Source organism: Corticium candelabrum, chromosome 10 (assembly GCF_963422355.1).
Source record: "Corticium candelabrum chromosome 10, ooCorCand1.1, whole genome shotgun sequence".
NCBI lineage: Eukaryota > Metazoa > Porifera > Homoscleromorpha > Homosclerophorida > Plakinidae > Corticium > Corticium candelabrum.
In genome coordinates, this window is record NC_085094.1 from 4,686,001 (window position 1) to 4,705,800 (window position 19,800).

At 41.2% G+C, this 19,800-nt stretch overlaps 2 protein-coding genes across 2 annotated transcripts; both read right to left on the minus strand.

The window, feature by feature from the left end:
- Positions 1 to 600: 600 nt before the first annotated feature.
- Positions 601 to 12,032, minus strand: LOC134185567 (dynein axonemal intermediate chain 3-like). Its single transcript, XM_062653381.1, is given in 25 exon segments — positions 601 to 890; positions 946 to 978; positions 1,038 to 1,142; positions 1,277 to 1,368; positions 1,440 to 1,513; positions 1,573 to 1,630; positions 1,911 to 1,983; positions 2,057 to 2,187; positions 2,264 to 2,327; positions 2,521 to 2,672; positions 2,923 to 3,016; positions 3,074 to 3,111; positions 3,114 to 3,211; positions 3,268 to 3,341; positions 3,587 to 3,709; positions 3,776 to 3,859; positions 4,635 to 4,724; positions 4,786 to 4,910; positions 5,103 to 5,293; positions 6,886 to 7,002; positions 8,430 to 8,470; positions 9,804 to 9,962; positions 10,113 to 10,271; positions 10,635 to 10,739; positions 11,742 to 12,032. Coding segments are annotated over 25 exon segments (2,637 nt in total). The 5' UTR covers positions 12,021 to 12,032; the 3' UTR covers positions 601 to 812.
- Positions 12,033 to 12,442: 410 nt separating this feature from the next.
- LOC134185770 (transgelin-3-like) lies at positions 12,443 to 19,170 on the minus strand. Its single transcript, XM_062653641.1, has 5 exons — positions 19,042 to 19,170; positions 14,117 to 14,271; positions 13,983 to 14,052; positions 13,801 to 13,914; positions 12,443 to 12,898 (listed from the first exon to the last, which is right to left on the minus strand). Exons 1-5 carry the CDS (start codon positions 19,096 to 19,098, stop codon positions 12,680 to 12,682), a joined length of 615 nt encoding a protein of 204 aa, XP_062509625.1. The 5' UTR covers positions 19,099 to 19,170; the 3' UTR covers positions 12,443 to 12,679.
- Between the last annotated feature and the right edge of the window lie 630 nt (positions 19,171 to 19,800).

Genomic DNA, 19,800 nt, shown 5'->3' on the forward strand with positions numbered 1-19,800 from the left:
CAACATGCTATGAATGTCACAACAACAACAACAACAACAACAACAACAATAGCTAAGCTTAAGGTTTCCAGAAGTGCATATCAATTAGAATCTAAGCAGCTCCCTATGGATCCAAAACCAGCAGTTTGTCGGTGCATTTCTCTGTGTCTCCAATTTGTATGCTTGCACAAAGCAGGCGTCCTCACATTACTTACTCAAGTTTCCTTCAATTAGGGGTGCATGACACAACCCTCAAGTCTCATGTTTCTTTCTGTCGTAGAACACGGCAGTTTGCTGTAATCTGTCATAATGAAAGTCAGTTGTCTCTATGGTCACATGCAAATAATGTGCGTCAGTATCCTGTGAAGACATATCGGAACTTGTGATTTTTGTCTTGTCATCAGTCTGGACCTTTTACATCGTCAGTAATGCAAAATTTGTCTTGAGAGAGATTAGTTTTATAGAGGCTAATCAAAAGAAATAGAAGTTTTGTTGGTACCTGGGACAGTAGGAGCATACCTGTGGCCACTTCCTGGTTCCAGTGTTGATGTGTCAACACACACAGGAGGGAACAGATTTGATGTACTCTAGCCTTGGTATGTGTGAACATGTCGTGAGTTTGCCAATACATGTATTAGCTATCATATACATTCCTTCGGTCCCCTGTCAACTTTAATATCTTAGACTCTACAAATGTATATATAAGCCTCAAACAACGAGACATCATAAAGGCTTGCAAAGATGGAGTGACAAGTCACCCACCTATGCCAATTTACAGCAAGTACCAGAATCACCTTCATACCCATGTGTGTATGTAGTTAGTGTCGACAACTCTAATCATCAGGTTTTTCTTCACGCAAACCCAGCTGAACAAGCAGTTTATGTTCCGTTTCCAAATATGCATCATATTCCTATGGTAAACAAACTGTCAGTATCAACACGATGATGACAGGTTTGCGGGACCACCTTCTGAGCTGCTTCTTTCTCATCGCCAGCCGACTACAGAGGACAGAAAGATCTCACAGCAACAGTCAGAATAATAATCAGTTACAACTTACCACTATAGCAACGTCAGGTTGGCGGATATTCCGGTTCCTTGCTCTCTCGTCAAAATACTGCAGCCGCTTTACCTCTCGGTCGAAAAATCCCTCCACAGATGAAACCTAATGCATTAAATTTGTTGCAAGTGGGGATACCAAAAGTCAAATTGTATGGCTAAATCAGATTACAATAGGATGATGGATGGTGTTAACATATCGGACAATACAGCAGTCTAGGTGTGGTTGCCTGCAATTACCTCGCTTGATGCAGCATGTCTGTAACTCCACGGTATTTCAACAATGTGTAATGTCCCCAAGCGATCGCCAACAGCGAGTAACTGCTGCTTTGCTACAGGTTGCCAAATAAACTCACAGCATATTTATTATTGAACAACATATACACACTCGTCGCCTTCACACCTGATAACTGGAATGGATAGATGGATGTGATTGAAGCGGCACTGACATTTTGCATCTTTGATGGTTCATGTGATCTAACAGAATGTAGAAAGTTGGTGTGTGCATGTGTGTTTTCTGTAATGACTATCATTACCTGTCTAAGAAGTCCCACACCTCAATGTTTCCATCAGCTCGAGCAATGAAGAAGACACCTGCAGAGACAAAGTTTTTTAATACTGTGTACTTGTGATAGTTCTCTGTCAACCCTATTGTCGTCATACATGTGCTTGCTTTAATTATTCATACATCACTTTCTATTTCAAATTCCATCTGTCTCTGTATCAGAATCTGCTTGCTTATATGTGTCTCCTCGGCTGTTTATTGGTCAGTCAATTTCTTGGTCTGTCACTACTTCATCTTGCCCCTTCTCCCTCTCATCCGTTCAGTGTCTGATTTCATTATTGTATCAAACCACTAGGGAGCATTGCTAACCTGCTCTAGATGGACTCCAGTGACCACCAGTCAGTTGCACGGGAGCTGATGTTGATTTCAGAAGGGGACCATTCTATGTACAGACATCATTAGCTCGAACTGCATTTAATTAAACATGGATTCTAAATGTGCAATATGCAGCTTACATTTACGCCTTCTTTCCAGATACAGAAATCCCATCCTCCAACAGTCAACAAGATGTCGTTGAAGAATGGTGAACGTTGAACACAGCGAACCGTTCCACAGTGAGGGGACATTGAATGTAGGGGTTGAGATGCTGGAGGTAACAAGGCATTGATTGGCATTACACACATTCTCACATGAAACGTCTCCCATGGCTCCCATGGACCCACCTACTGGTTGACCCGACTCGGGATCTTTTTCCATTTTCCAACTGATATACACAACTTCACCATCCTAGTCGGTTTCATAAAATAATTGTAATTCAGTGTGTAGTGATGACAAAACATGCCATAGAAAACAGACAAGATAGACCAACAAATGAGTGGAGACTGAGGAGGAGGAGGAGGAGAGTAAAAGGGAAACAGACTGTACAAAAACATGTGGACAAACACATGCCTAGTACATGTTCATGTACATATTGTTGTACCTCAGTGCCAACATAGAACTTTGTGCTGACATGATCCAGTGGCGTAACCTCGGAAGTCGACTTCTCTCCTGGTTTCTCTGGCTCTTCAGCTATTTTCTCTGGCTGCTTTGCAGGGAATGTTTTGATGCTGCTGGTACTGGCAGCAACTCTTACTGCAAGAGAATCCAAATTTGTGTGTTGACACATACGTAACGTCATAAGTATTATTAGTGAAGATCAAAGTTAGGAAAGTGTCAAATTGTGGCACACACACACACACACACACACACACACACCAATATCCTTCACTTCGTCTGTCTACTTCATCCATCCGTCTATTCGTTTTCCCATCTGTCAATGTGTTGTCTGTCAGGCTGATGTTTGATTACTAACAATAAATAACCCAGCGAATAATCAAATGACCTTTCAATCCCCACAGTGGTCCCTGCTGCCTCTCTCGTATACTGAAACTCACTGCAGGGAATTCTGCATTGCCCCGACCTTTTGGTAATGGAATCTGAAATCAGAAAGAATGTCAATCAACCACCAACTATCAACACTAAAATGCTTTAACCTTAATCATTGGCCTCCAAACGAGGTCTAGATATTTGAAAGTTGTTGGTACTGATGCTGGGTGGAGGGGACGCACATTGACAGGCTCCTTTTCATTCTTTTTCTTTGGAGGGGACGAGTGTCCCAAATCATAACATGTCTAAGTAAGAAAGTTAACATACTTGTAAATGTACATTGTGTATTGCATTTATGTACCCATCTGTTGCACATGTCATAAGCTGATTGCAGTAGTTTTGTTGGTTCTCCAAAACGTCCCCCATTCTAGTCAGCTAAAGAAGAGGAAACAAAAACACTCACATTTACATGCATGAAAACACATGCACACGCACACGCGAACACACACACACGCATGCGTGCACATGCACACACACGCACACATGCACACACACACACACACACACACACACACACACACACACACACACACACAAACACACACACACACACACACACACACACACACACACACACACACACACACACACACACAGCCCTTGACGGTATGGGGATGTACCTCCATGTGATCAGGAAGCCATTGAAGATCTTCAATACACATAGTGTGCCCGTGCTCGATACTGGAAACAGCACAATAGCGAATGATCGGAGCATGTTCAGGCTTCTCGTCATCCAACAATGTCTACCGCAACCATAAGACACTCACATAAACACAAACTTTCACCAACCAAACACAAACAGAACGTACAGCTGTCTTGCTCTTGTCGCTGTGTCCGCTCTCTTTTTGACTACGAAGACGATCCTCGTGAGCCGAAATATCCCACAGCACGACCTATGAGAACACACACCACAAAACACATCAATATCAAGAAAAACGATGCTTACATCTATACAGATCTATGCAACACGTCTAACAGCAGCTCAAAATAGAGTCTGGGTGTCTCTAACACGTGACCGTGTTTATACATCACAGGGGTGGTGGAAACAGGGGCATTGGGGCAATCGCCCGTCCCATACTGGATGCTACATAATTGCATCGGGTTTGGACAGAATCTGGGGTACCAACATTGGTGTCGTCAATGGCTCATTGCACATGCAAAGTTTTCATATTCAGCCTCTTCTGCGTTGCGTACAATATACACTGTAGAAATAATACTGCAAGTAGAAATAATATTAGATGGTGTTGCAGTTGACTCACTTGATACACGTTGTTGTGATCATTTGTGTGCATGCTGCTCTGGCTACTTCGGTCACAGATTAATCAATGACAAACCAACATACCATTTTCAGTTAAAATCAAAATGGCAGCAGCCTGTTGGCCCCCCAATCTATAGAAGCTTCCGCCGCCCTTGCATCAGAAGTACAAAATGTACGTACTGCACAAGTTGTATGCAAAAATATTCCAGCAGAATAAAATCGACTAATTACATGATTGAAAAGATCAGAGCGCACCGACATGACACACAATAAGCAAATAAATATCAACTAATTTGATTGTATCAATCAAATGACGACAACATGTAGGTATGTCTTAAAAACATACTTTAGATACGTTTAATAGCACTAATCGTGAACAACGTGACACAAACGGGCATCCGACGTATTACCTGTCCGTTAAGACAACCGCCTGCAATGTAGTTGGGATTAGTAGGATTGAACTTGAATATGAAGATGTCGTCGGGTGCCTCCAACATGATCTGAATAGAAGTAAAAATGCTGAACAAATGTGGTAAAGGGTGGTGAGTCGGCTCGCCTCACTTGTGGGTGTATGGGGTCGGTAAAACTCCAGATCAGAACGAGAGATGGTTGTGTGATGAGATATGACGACTGATTGATTCTTTCATCGAATGACAATCGTTCAGCACAAGACACGGCAACAACGCCTACACAAAATGAGTGTAATATACAACATGCATGACACCCACACCCACACACACACACACACACACACACACACACACGCATGCATGCATGCATCCACACATGCACATGCATACACACACACACTCGCACGCGTGCGCATGCCCAATAAACATTATACATCAATATGTTACTGCTTGACAACATATTTTTACCTTTTACTGTTGGATGCCACTCGATGCATGTGATGGTTTTGTCCTTGCTGAATTGTAGGTCTGTAAATGATTGATATTCCTTCAGTGAACTGTCTGATTTACTACTAAATGTCGTTTCCTCGTCTGCCAGCTGTTGAAAATCGTCAGCAAAAACGTCCATGATTACATTCTGCTGGAGAGCTGATTCAACACTAAAGCAAGACAACAAGAGCAATGGGATGTTAAGTATCCATACTCCATACTTAGTACACAACAAAACTGCAGCAACTATTAATTGTGCAGCATCTACTCTACTGTATTGTGCTTATACATGTACTGATATTTGGCAACCACAAGAGTTTGTAATTTCCATCACAGAATTGATTTAAAACAAATTTTATACTATTGCTCATCATAACCAAACAAAAGAAACACTGTTACGTATTTCTTCTAATATAAATGCATCCTCCAATAATGATTTCCCACCTTCTAATATACACAGTCAGGGGCTCATTTCAATTAATAGATAGATATGCTCATGTCTTAAAAAATAGAGAAGCACCTTACAGTGCTAAACCGTTGGCCTATGTATGTAATCACATATCTCATCACGTGATAATGTTTTGCATACTGAGGTATTAGCCCAACCCACTTGTCTCAGCTAAGGTTTCGAATGCATTCGTCTAGCTAAACAAAGATGCAACGCCACATCTCCAGACTTGCATATTTACAGGTCAATCACTTCGTCCGACAAACAAACGCGCTGTCATGGACAATGCACGTTCCCCTATGCAAGTTCCCGTGGAGTGCCAAATTTCTGTTGAAGACGACACTAGTGATTTTTGCAACAACACCACACCTGCTCAGCCCATGCAAACCAAAAATGCAAGCTGTCAGACCACAGAACCACTATGAAGAAACACTGTGCAACAAGCAAATGTTACAAGTCAGGTACAGCTACACGTACCGCATGGCGCCTGAATCCAGCACCTTCTCTCTCTAGCTAGATGCTGGGCTGTTGATGGAAAAACAGGTACGTGTAAATGTAGACTAGGCGTTGTTTCTATGTGCTAAATCTCTTATGTAAAGCAAAGGACTAAACACCATGTACAGGATGGACGCACGATGGCCAAATTCTCGCTAGCAGCTACCAAACAAAGAGAGATGGAGCCTTATGATGACATCGCGTTCACCTATTGGTTAGTAATGACACCACTTCTTGTCTATTGGTCAGAATAGCTTCATTTGCATCTGTGCTAATCGAGTATAAATACGGTTGTACGGTCTTGGTCAGACGACTACTATACCCTTAGCCTGGATATCCGAGTCTCGGGCAATAAACGCACATGCTGCTGTTTAGTGGTAGCTCAGTAACTCAATAACATCTTTTAGTATGTACAGTATGTGTTTTGAGTCATAATGTTCATTGTAATGATGTATGACGTTTGGAAAAATAAAAGTCAACCTTCCAATTATTTCCCACCTTCTAATACAAACCCAGTCTAGGGACCATTCCAAAAATTAGGAGTTGTATTAGGAAAAATACGGTACAATAAAGAAAAAACAAGCAAAAATTACACTGACTGTCACCCACAACTATCTACAGTGAGTATATACAATTTCTGTGGCAAATTTATTTAATTAATTAATTACTATTTGAATCAAGTGTAGTAGTTAATTGATTGACTATTAAACAATTAACCATATTTATTTTACCAATCAAATAAACATAAATTACCAAAATTTCAAATAACAAGTAAACAGTAAACAACCAACTCTTGCATAACAAATCATGATATCGGACCTTTGCAGGACAGACTGACAAAGGCTTAGAACTTCCTCCGATTCCATTGCCTTCTGCATGTCTGAATTGGTCATCACACGTGGAGCATACTGGGTTGATGCATTTCGTGGCACAGCCCTAAAGAAAAAACCTTCATAAACATCACTAAAACATTAAAGTATAAGCTATAAATAAGGAACTGCTGTTACCAAACTTGAACTGCATGTGTTAAAGCCGAAATGAAGACTACAGTAAAACAAGTTTCAGATGTGTACTTGTTGGCTCATCCTACTTCGATGACATACCATTATACTCTTTTAGAACCACACAAACCCTCTCCCTTGCCCAATAAAACCCGATCAACCATTGAAATCTAGCACTCAATTTCACCCAAATATAAACATGTCACAGTCTGTGCACACAATTTCAAGTCGGGTGTGTTGCATAGTATTGACTTGTATCCTGTGTATGTATATCGATATATTCCCTATTCAGATCAATGGTAAACACCCGGTGCAAAAGAAAGGTAGACTGAAAGCCAACATAAACAAGAATACATGGACAGTAAAACATAAGAAGATACAAAGTTGAAACAGACAATTATTATGATTACCACACACAATAAATAAATAGTCAAGTCAAAACAGAAAGTAGCTTCAACAAGAAAGCCTGCTACAAAGATCTCTAGGCCAGCACCTACCATCCTCCAACAGACTATGCATCAAAGACCATGTACATCCTCGCATCATAGAAACCATTTAACGTATAAGATGAAATATTGGTGGGGAATTTATTTTGGCGGATTTTTCAGCGAGCGCCAATATAAAATCCGCCATTAATTTGGCCATCAGGATATGTTGACGTCATCACCCACGTGAATCAGGCAGTATATGGTGACGTGGTTGTACATCACACGGATAAGGCCACAAGATGGTAGGTAATCCCTGCTTGCCGTCTGTGCCAATGCATGAGGCCGTGAGGCTATGGATGAAGCTGGACTGTCACGTTCACGAGAATCCTGTTCTTTGCACTGACTAGGCAGTAGTTGCCTGTTGGAGACCAGTAAGTTAGGGAAATGTGAGCCACAAACACAGTTGTCAATCACAAACTCCTCCATGACCACTTATGGTAAGACATATATCAGTTATCAAACAACGATGTCCAACTGCCAAAATAAAATCTGTAAAGGTGCTTTGTCCATCAATTTCTTAGCAAATCGCCAATATAAATTCCCGCCAATGTTTCATCTTATACGGTAGTTCAATATCATAGTTCATCATCAAACCTCAAGCATTCACTTCTATTCCTGGCCTGAGACAAACATTAAATTCTTTCAAAACATATTCCTATTAGCTAGACATTTAGTCAAGTTCGAATGTTTCCAAAAACTATTATTATAAACAGTTCACACATATAAACCAGACTCGATCTGAAAGGATTTGATATTGAACTGATTTCCCACTGAGTTCGTGTGCATAACATGCGACGTCAGTCACACGCCATTAAGTTAATTAAAAACAGTGGATACAAACATGTAACCTAAATACAGATGACAGTTGACTGACCATGTTGTCTGGCTGTAATTTTCAGTCACTTCAACCACAGCCTGTAATTACAAACAGAAACAACACGTTTACAGAACTTACCAGCCACTCAATCGCCAATAAGCAAAGTGTGTAAGATACAAATGTACAAGCAGCTTTAATCCAGGGCGATCAAATAGTACAAAAACAAGCAGTAACACAAGACCGACAATTTGCAGAATATGCAGAATCCGAAGTTCTAAAACAATAACGTACTGCAAGTTTAACAAGCACTCCTATATACGTATGTACAAGACATAAGATGTCAGATTACTAAAGGCTGATTCACACTGAGCACGTAACGTAAAGTAACGTATTTTATCAACGTACCGCAATCTACGTAACTTAACATAACGTAACACGCCATTTCTAGAGCATTCACATTGAGCTCCTCACATCTGTTCAGTGTCCTGTACATGACATCACAAACACAAAAGCTTCCGTCACAAAAAGTAAACTTTTAATGGTTGTCTACATGTGACGTCCAGTTTGAGAAAGTCAAACATTGACTTGTCCTTTCCAAGGCTGCGACAATAATAGCTTTCCAACCATTCTCTTTTAACAAAGCGCTCTTGAAATCCGTTCTTTTGACGTCGTACAAACACGGATACTCGCATACAAGGTCACTAAGCAGAGCCGGTCATCGGTATCCATCTCACAGCAGTAAAATGCACATCCTGAAAAGAGACACCCGCGCACTGCTCCATGATTGGATAATTGCTTACGTCAACCGGGAAAAGTTGAATCCATCAACATCTTACGTTACATTACAAAAGTCCATATGGTATGTTACGGCAACAAAAATTTGCCAGTGTGAATGATCTTGCATAACGTATAAAGTCACCTTACGTTACGTTATGTTACGTTACGTGCTCAGTGTGAATCAGCCTTAAGAACAAATATTGCTTTCTGTAGCTACAGAAATCTATAACAAAGTGTGTGTGTGTGTGTGTGCACGTGTGTGTGTGTGTGTGTGTGTGTGTGTGTGTGTGTGTGTGTGTGTGTGTGTGTGTGTGTGTGTGTGTGTGTCAACTGCAGGATGTGTAGCCATGGTCCACAGACTCCATTTTGTTTGCTTGATAAATGCACACAAAATCAGTCACAATGTACAGAAATTATGATACAAGAATTTGGTTAAATATCCAACAAAACTCTGTTGTTAAGAAGTAAACATACTTAGTACTAACAAAATGTGAAAAGCACAATACTTGATCTACATAACAGAATAATAAAACTTCTAACCAAAGTTCACTTACTACATAATTGATATCAACTGTATAATTCTACATCAATTTAACAAATCTATTTCAAAGCCTATAGATTGTTCTCACATGCAGAGTCAACATGCTGACTGACCTGTACGCCTATGTCTTTCTCTAATCGTTGCAAGTCATAGTTGTGCTCCTCGTATGATAGGTACTCAACATATTGTTCACGATGGTTACTAGCGTTCATGTCTGTAAACAGTACTGGGTGACCAAAGTGTTTTCGTCTTCTTGAAAAGATGTATGAAACCTAAACGACAAAAAGCAATCAAAATTGTAATACATAAAACGTGTACATAAATGTGTGTGTGTGTGTGTGTGTGTGTGTGTGTGCGTGTGTGTGTGTGCGTGAGCGTGCACACAACCATATTTGTTACTTGTAATCACTTTGTTGTCTCACCAGTGGTCTGTTGTCCACAGTTCGCTCTTCTTCTATCTCTTTCTCACTTCCGAGTGAAATCCATGGCTTTATTGGTCGCTCTGAAACTGGTGGTTGTAACGGTGCTTCCTCTTCAGCCTCGTCCACACCTCCTTCTTCCTTTCCCTCTTCCACAGGAGGCTATACCAAACAGAAAACCATTCATATCAATTATTACATGATAACACATGTCATTACTAAAAATTCAGATAACTGTGTGTTTGTAGGCATGTGTTGCTATATAATACAATACATCCAGTCAGTCTATAGCATTTTAATGGCATGCTTTGTTTTGCTATTTTACAAAAATCTCAATTCTTGTTAATGCAGTCAGCTGAACAATCTTAGTAGCAACAGATAAATATCTATTTGTTGGAATGTCTGTTAGTTAACATGCAATTGCTGTCGTCTGTTCACATCAATGAATTCAAATTAAGAGTTTGCTTGATGTTTTTTCTGTAGTTTAATTACAACTGTCATACCTTAATTAAGTCATATGCTTACATTCATAACTCGTTCTTTGGCTTCTTCGCTGATGCACAAATAGAAATTTTGACCGTATTGATATGCATCATCGTACACTACCAACAATTCTTCTGCTGGGTAATTCTACAATCAAGATCTCATTAGCAATATTGAACAGAAAATATTGAAATAAAAAACAACAGATCACATCACTCTTAGAATGGTGTACTAACTGACTACGGGTGTTTGCACAGCAGCTGCAAGTGATTCAAAACCAACAACAACAATAACAACAACAGTAGTAATAATTAATAATAATTACAAAATAATAAGTTCCTCTTATTCTTATAAAGTATGGCATTGATATTAATTAGAGCTTGACAATTACATTTATTAAATAAAAGAAACATTGTAAAACAACTATTCTAATAATCTAGTCATATTGTTTAATTAAAAAAGAATCGTGTACAGTACCAGGGCATAATTTATCCGGTATAGCATCGCAGTTTTCGAGTCAATTTTTGTATGTTGCAAAAAAAAGTCAGGTATGTGTCGCATAAACTGCGATGCAGAATCAGAATGTCACATCCAAGTACAGTAGGAGTCTAACTAAAAACCTCATGTAGGCATTGGTTATTGTTATGTTCTTGTATATATTGTATATACTATTATATATTGTATATACTATTATATATTGTATATACTACTATATATTGTATATACTATTATATATTGTATATACTATTATATATTGTATATACTATTATATCTTTATTCAATTATGAACCATCTCTACTTGAGTGATCATGCTGTGCCCTACATGAAACTAATTTAGTAAAGTACATTAGCAGAACACCTCTCATCTCATTAGCAGAAGGGATGGCAACAAAAACAGAAAATTGAAACAACATAGCTATTGAGACTTCCAATGTAACTACCTAACAAGGTAAAAAAAGGAACACAGTAAGTAACAGTGTAGTCGCACTTCTGTGTATAGCAGCTAATGTAGACGTCAACACCAACTAAATAACAAACAATCATGCAATGTGTAGTGCATGTGACCTTTCTAGTGTAGCAATACTGCTATGCAAAGAAGAAAAAGTAAATTATGCCCTCCGTACATGTACATTAGACTCAAGCACTTACTAGAATAATTTGCTTGGCGGGATGAAAATCTGATATGGCAGCACGCATTTTAAAGTCTTCCAAGATCTTCTCCTTCTTTATCAATTTCCAAGGATTTTCTCTCGTTACGTCTGTGTCCACAGTGCATTCAAATATCTGCTGGGTGGTGGTCGTGAAGAAGAGAGGCTTGATGTCTTCTGGAACCTGTGGAGTTGCTGTCAGTTCGCCTTCTCCCGTTTGAGTAGCTCCAGCGTCGACTGACTGATCGCCTGCGACTCCGGAGGTTGCCTGCGCCGCCATCCGAGCGTCCCCGACAATGTTTCCACGGAAACAGTGTAATCGTAGGTCCCGTATTAACTAGCTGCAATCGTACTTGAGTTTGTTCTAGTGATTCAAGACACAAAGAACTACTACTATAGATCCGTCATTGACTAGTTAGATATGTGTGCATGTGCACTTTATCGAATGATACCCTACAGTCGTGCCCAGTACGTACTTATTCGCGTTAGTTTGCCACAACACGTGCGCTAGCTGTCACGTGTGCACATTCATATATGTAGCCTCGGCCCCCAGACCGAAAAACCACAACGCTAAGCAAGTTGGGAAGCCGAGGCTAGCGCACAGGAGGATTGGGCACAAGTCCACACATGGACTATGTCCATACAGAAGACACTGATAGCATGTATATGCATAAGCAGGTTGTTCGTGTTAGAGTCGCCAAATTCTAGAGCAAAGAACAACTAGTTCCTTACATTAACTGCCAAAACACTTTCAACTAACAATCACTAGCAATCGATCAAGCTGCTACACAATAGTAAAACACTTTCACAACATGCAACTCCTGTCATTTCATCGTTAGTTATAATCATCATGAACAAGTTCCCTATCAACAAGCTACAACAGAGTGCCTGACATCATAGCAGAGACATCTAATTCAAGTTTGATAATTCAGTAAATCTTCATATCTTTCGGGTTGTGCCAAATGACATCCCAGATTGAGTGGCCCCACCGTGAGAGCCCGAAGAAACTTTCGAGATAGCTTGAGCCGATGCTTTCTTGATTTCCTCGTCGGTAAATCCTCGCACATTTTGTTCGGCCATCTTGCCAGCTCCTGCGTAACGTGGCGAGAATCCTCGTTGGTTTGATCTCAAACCCAGCTCATGAAGAGAGTTGACAACCTGCGTGAATACACACAAGCTTTATATACACAATAGAATAACGTAAACAATAGCGTCCACTACTACTACTGTATGTTCTAACTAACAATTAATTTCTCTAACAAAACCAGTGTATGAGTATCGATACCTTCCATAGTTACCATTTGTACCATACCAATAACAAGACTAGACAGCACAAGGATGTGTTCCTACTTTGGTTCTACACATTGTCAGTAGGTAATGAACAGACTCAGTTCAGGGGGCATTAACAGAGGACTTCAACTGACATCACAACTTGTATGATGTCATAACATGCAATGTGATGACGTCACAATATGTGATAATTTGATAATATAAAAACTTGTGAATTATCACATGCTTACGGCTGACTTGAGCACACTTTGGTTGCTGATGGCCGCTTTGAGGCGCTTGTGGCATCTTTGCTTTCTTGAAGGCATCTATACGAAAAGATGACTAATGCATGCATAAGAGCTCCTGGCTGTTCTCAAAGCCTCCGTATCTCATACCCGCCAGTGATTGGATGTGTTCTAATTTTTTTTGTAAGATGAAGTAAACACCAATTAACACAAGAGGACTACCGCATACCATACCATGATCACTTGTACTTTGGTCACTACCGTAATGATAATGGTGACTGACTGAAAATTGCATCCATGCACAGACAACCAAATTTCAGGTATAGCGTAGTAAACAATTAGGGCACGGCATTCAAAGTACACACACACGCACACCCAAACATGCACGCATGTGCACACACACACACACACACACACACACACATGCACGCACACACGCACGCACACACACACACACACACACACACACACACACACACACACACACACACACACACACACACACACACACACACACACACTGGTTCATACACTGAATTAGCTCACATTTATCATGTTGCCTTTGAGACCCTCAAAAAGATCGTTCGCCTGAAACGTTTCAGTATTCTTCATACCGAATTCCGATTCTGCAGCCTTCACGAAATTTTCTATCTGCCCCATCTACGTCCAAACAAAAGCCACTCTTACATGCAACACAACAGCAAAGATAACGATCTGCACGTCATTACACAAACAAATCTCTGAGAAGATTTCTCATTAAATTTCAACTTGTTTCCGCCCGTCAACAGATTCATCAACCTAACAACGCACCAAAACGGATTGCCGGTGACCACCATTAATATCAACCACACAATCAACTGACTTGCATAGTGCCACACCATTCTTAAAATACACTGCGACTTGCTCGGCTTGAAAACCAGGGCAAGGATCGTGATGTCCTGCCAGGACTGCATTCACCCACTCAATCACTTTCTGTGGTGTGCCCTCTTCGAGGGCAGCATCGTACTTTGCTTCCATCTATACATACAGTTCAAGATCAGATCAACAATTTCACATGTTCAACGTACCACAACACATAATTGTACGCTTCAAGTGCCAAGTTAACCCCCACAACAGTCCGTAGTATTAGTTGTCATTATTCACAAACGTGTCCACACGTCCAATATTTCTCCACTATATTAGCTTTAGCCCAAAACTTTACTTACACATTACTACATGATACATGTACAACGTCTCACATGTACAATGTCTCACATGTACAACGTCTCACATGTACAACGTCTCACATAACTAACGTCAGAGACTATGTAATTGATTCATTTACCTATACTGTTACCTCAAATGCTACCCAAACTACTAGGCTACAAGAAATACAGCAGACCCCAGAGTTCTGGCCATGGTAGTCAGAGGTGGTCTGGCCCAACTATCACTCGACAAACATCGACCATCACTCGACCATCACTCTGCACATTCCAACCACCATTACATATTAGCTAGTGTTTTACTTGCTCCCACCTGATGAGCAATGGAAGGTGAGCATTCTGTGAACACTTAGTTCATATGGTGACACCATGGCCGACCTGCCCTGCTATGATACGATCTATAATACGATCTAGCACTCAGGGCACTAACATGGTGTTCCCGAATATCGTTGACGTGTCCAGTCAAGATCTCTTTACTGAAGTATTACTCGTAGAAACGTTATTGATTGGAGCCAGATAAGACTTCCAGCATCAGTGAAAGCAATGATGGGTTGCTAGTAGTGGTAGAGTCTACTAGGGATAAACTGAATGAAAAAGGGCATGAAGGCATTTAGCCTTAATTTTTAGAGGAAATTTGTTTTTTGTTGTAGTGAACGTGAAGATTATGTAAGTGACGTCCTGATAAACTACGCCCCTTAATGCAGCTGATATCCTACCACCACCCCGAAAATCCTGGGCAGAACACCCGAGACCCATCATGGTATCAACACCCAACTATAAACACTACAAACACACACACACACACACACACGTCAACAGAAAAGTCAACAGAAAAGGCACCCAACACTACATGTTCTCCATCTTCTCTAGCTAAACCAATAATCGAATTGATTGTCTAGTTACTGTCGCTCGGCCTGCCACATACGCAACACCCATGCATGACTATGAGAAGATGGCGGAAGCATCGTGGCAGACAATGAGACCTCCAGACATCGTACTGTAACGGTAGCTATATAGGTACATATGGTCTCTAAGATCTATATAGCTAAGGTCACACAGATTGAAAGTGTGGACATCAACCGTTCGTTCTTGGGGTGGGGTAAGGGTCTGAGTAAAACAAAGCAGTGGTCTCCCCAGGATCGTTTAACAGAGCAGGCCGCTCTGCCTTATTTTAAGCAATTAAGCTTTTAGGTTAAGTAGATCATCCAGATGCCAAGACTTGATCATGAGGATCTCGAAGTTTATTAATTAATTAACTAAGACAGCGGGTTGCATCTAATACCTCGTTTACACTGACAAGACAAATGAGGACCAGCCAGCACATTCGAGTATTCCGGCAGGGTGTGAATTGTAGACCGAACCAGCACGCGTGTAACTTATACTGAGAGGTTGCAAACAGGCCAGATAGGCGTGTTTTATAATCATATGTCTGTCACGTGTCTTACTACTGTATGTACAAAACATGAATGCTAGGAGTTGCTTTGTGTGTGCTCTTGTTTAAAAAACCGAAAGATAGAGTGTGGTGGGTGAACTGGCACAAGAGACTGCAGCTATCGTGCAAAAGAGCCATGTTTCGAAATCGCTAGAAAACGAGCAGCGCTACTGCTTGTGACATGATGAGCTGACGCTGGACGGCTTCGTCTCCCCACAACAAAATCAGATACTAAGAGACTTTAGTCGTCAGACCACGCCATATCCGGGAATAATACAACTGCTGCGCATGCTTATCGATATTCGACCGAGCCATCTAACCTACTCGCGTTTACACTACGCGACGGGACCGAACTGCACCAAGTCAGCTCACTCAAATCAAACAGGCTGAGTCAGCCCACTCTGGCCACTCCCAACTTGGCTCGGTCGCGTTTACACTGGCACATTAGACTGGGTAGCACCCAGCTGGCACGGTTCGGCCCGTTCGAACGTGCCAGTGTAAATGGGATATTATTGTGCGGAACACCAACACTTGTACATGCAGCCCTTATCCACGCTTTCTCAGCTTGTGTTCACGTGCAAGTAGGTATACATGTCAGCGAAGTGCACGTGTCATGTCGGAGTAGCAGAGAACTACTGAGTTGTCAACTCTTCAAGAGCAACGCCGTCGAAGATAAGAACACCTGCATTGTTGAAAGAAAAAAGTGGCAACTGATGAAGCCACTAGCATTGCTCAAAGTAGGCGTGGCATTGAGTAACGCCCACTGCATGGAGTACCCCGCTCTGCCTTTTAAGTTTTCTGGGGAGAACACTCCAAAGTTTTTGTTTTTTGTAAAATGTCAATAAATACGGATGACCCCTTATTGATACATCAATACCACACAACAGGCATCTGCAAGCAACACCTCTATAATACAATACAACTCGTTGCTATCTGCAAATTGTGGTCCATCGTTAGCCTCGTCCCAAGGCGTTCACCTCGCTCCTCAATGCAGTTCTCGTGCATCACATGACTAGGCTGAGGTCACAGTGTCACTCATCGTCGTAACAAAGACATTCAATTTGTTAAGGCATCGTGAGTTCTGCACAAATAGCTCAGTAATGGTTCAAGCAAATCACATGATAAGATTTTGACTTCATTTGTCAATAATTAGTATATAATGGAAAGTGGTTGACTTGCAATGAAGAGGCTAGAATGCAGTCAATCCACGATAGGTCTCAATCACCGACCAAAACATTCCATATTATTATAATTTATCATTGTCCCATACTCATTTCCAGTCAACTGTTGTTGCACATTGCACATGCATATAACTAAAGCTATCTAACAACAGTCGGTATAAAAGCAGTAAAGAATACATGAAAAAATAAAGCACCCGTCCAGTTTACCCAGCCTTCACAAAACACCTAGAGCTCCCAGTGTCCAGATGTCTAGCAACTCAAAATGAGCACATAATAGTATGTCACACCTTACAGAAAGCATAATTTAAAATTGTGGTATACTTTGAGTCTTTGATAATTACTAAAGCCACCCCTACTAGTATCCACAAAGCCTACCATGGGATTAACCAGAAAGCTCTCAGTCTATCAACACATCTCGCTTACCAAAACGAAGCTCCACAAGAACAATCCAGTGCCCACATACAATTCAGAGAAAACACTGTTTACTGTACTTCCAGGAATTCACAACATGTTGTCATTAATAATAATATTATTATTAATAATAACAAATGGACAAAACGGTTAATTGCACCACCACAGTAAATTGTTCCTGGTAACATTTCTCTACCCAGTAATGACCAGAACTTGCAATACGGAATCTATACTGAAACTAAGACCTATGAAATGTGTTGACATGTATAGTGACTGACCAAACACAAAAACTCCAGATGCACCAGAAGTGCAAACAATTGAAACACACACAAATAAGACACACGAATATGTAGAGTGACAGTCTATATCAACTTCCCTGTCCCTGCCCTAGTTATTAAAACTAGAACTCTTACAGAATGAAATGCAGCCACAAGACATAAACAACTTTTTGGATATTTCAACTAGAAGGTCATAACAAGTTGTTTCAAAATACACAACTAAATTGACACAGGAAATTGACGACAAATCAAATTAGAATGCTGACTTAATTGTGCAAAGTCCTAAAGTTTTGTGTTAGCTCTGATTGATCTGGACTAATCTGCAGTAGCAGCCACCCTGCAATCTCCTCCAGTCAACATCCAGTCTCAGCTTCAGAGAGACTATAGAAATATCAACTCGGTCGTGGCTGCCAAAACTAGGTATTTCCTGTGCTAAAGCTAACCAACAGATATATCCACTACCTCACCTCACAGTCTGCAATCATGAAATCACATTTCATACACCCAACTGGACTGTATACAATATTTTGTAGCTCTCTCTCACTCTCTCTATCAGTTTCAAATGCCCTTGAAGTAATACATGCACATTGTTACTACAGTACAAGCATTCACACTGTAAACCATAAACCAAAAGAAAAACTGTGCACGCAGATTGCTGTTCTTCGAACCAATATTGCCTAGGAAATGTTGTTTAGCATTACAAAAGCGGCTGTAAAGCCTGATAAACTCTAGGCCAAACCTACAACTGGACAAACCGTGGTGATGCATGCTCTCGGATGTGGGCAGGATCACCGTCGTTCTTCACCATCCTGTTTTCTACTTCTATACGTACGGGATCTAATCAAATGAGCATGCGTCATCTAATCGGCGTCTGCTAGTGGCTGAACGTATTCGTTGTACGTTCTTCCAGCCTCTCTACAGACCTTACAAGGTCAGTTCTCGCTCAACTTTGCGCCAATCTGCACAGCGGAAGCGACGAAAGGTTGCGCCTAACGAGAAGTCGGGGAGACTAAGTGACCGCAGACGCGTTCCTGGCCCCTTACTAAATCAACAGATGGCAAACATACTTCCAAACCCGGACACACAACGAGCCACTTCCGCTCCACACGGTCTCCATTTGTGCAGCGTGGTTTCGCTTCTACTCCCCAACACGTAGACGGGAGCGGCGGGCCCGAGGACAGTCAGTTACTTGTCAGTCTATAATCTCGTTCCCACAGAAACGTGAGATACAGCGCAGCGCACGGAGCGGCTCGTGAGCCGTTCACAGAGCGTCTGCGTCTCACCTTCTTCTGGATGTCAGCGCCAATGCCCGACTTCGTTGCTCGCATGCTGTCTCCCATGACTAGTGCTTGTTCCGTCCGACAACCGAGTCACACACCGGCGAGTGTCAAGAGACCGAATGTGATCACGCTATTACGCATGTCCAACATGTCTCGGAGATCACGTGTGAAAGTAGCACACTCTAGGCACCGCCTCCCGCGTTCCAGGTTGTCAAAAATATTGATTCTGATTCATGAACGCTTTGGAGGTCTTGAAAATGCTGTCTAAATCAATCACGTGAGCATTTGTGTCCTGGTACCCGCAAACTGAATTGTGCATATGAACAGTGGTCCTCATACATGGGATCCCACCGTAGGTGTAATTGTTGGTAGGTGTGGTCTATTAGACAATATTGACACCCAAGGAAATTATAGACAGTATTTGCTAACTGGTGTCAAGTAATGGACCGACTGGAAAGATTGAGCGATGCCCGGATAGATAGACAACCAATGTGACACATCTTGCAGGTTTGTGGTCTTGCTACAGTTTAGAACAAACCAAATGAGTTTACTACTGTGAAGGTAGAGTGACAGCCCATACTTGCGTAAATTCTTATTGCATAAATAGGTTCTACAGTTTAGGAATCAATAGCTAGAATAAGCTAGAGACACATTGAGATGTTGACTCTTCAGTGTTGCAGCTTGCTAGTCAGTAGGTATTATTATCAATGGCTATAGTTAAAATTTCATACTTTGAGATGACTGCTAGACAAATGAGTGAAC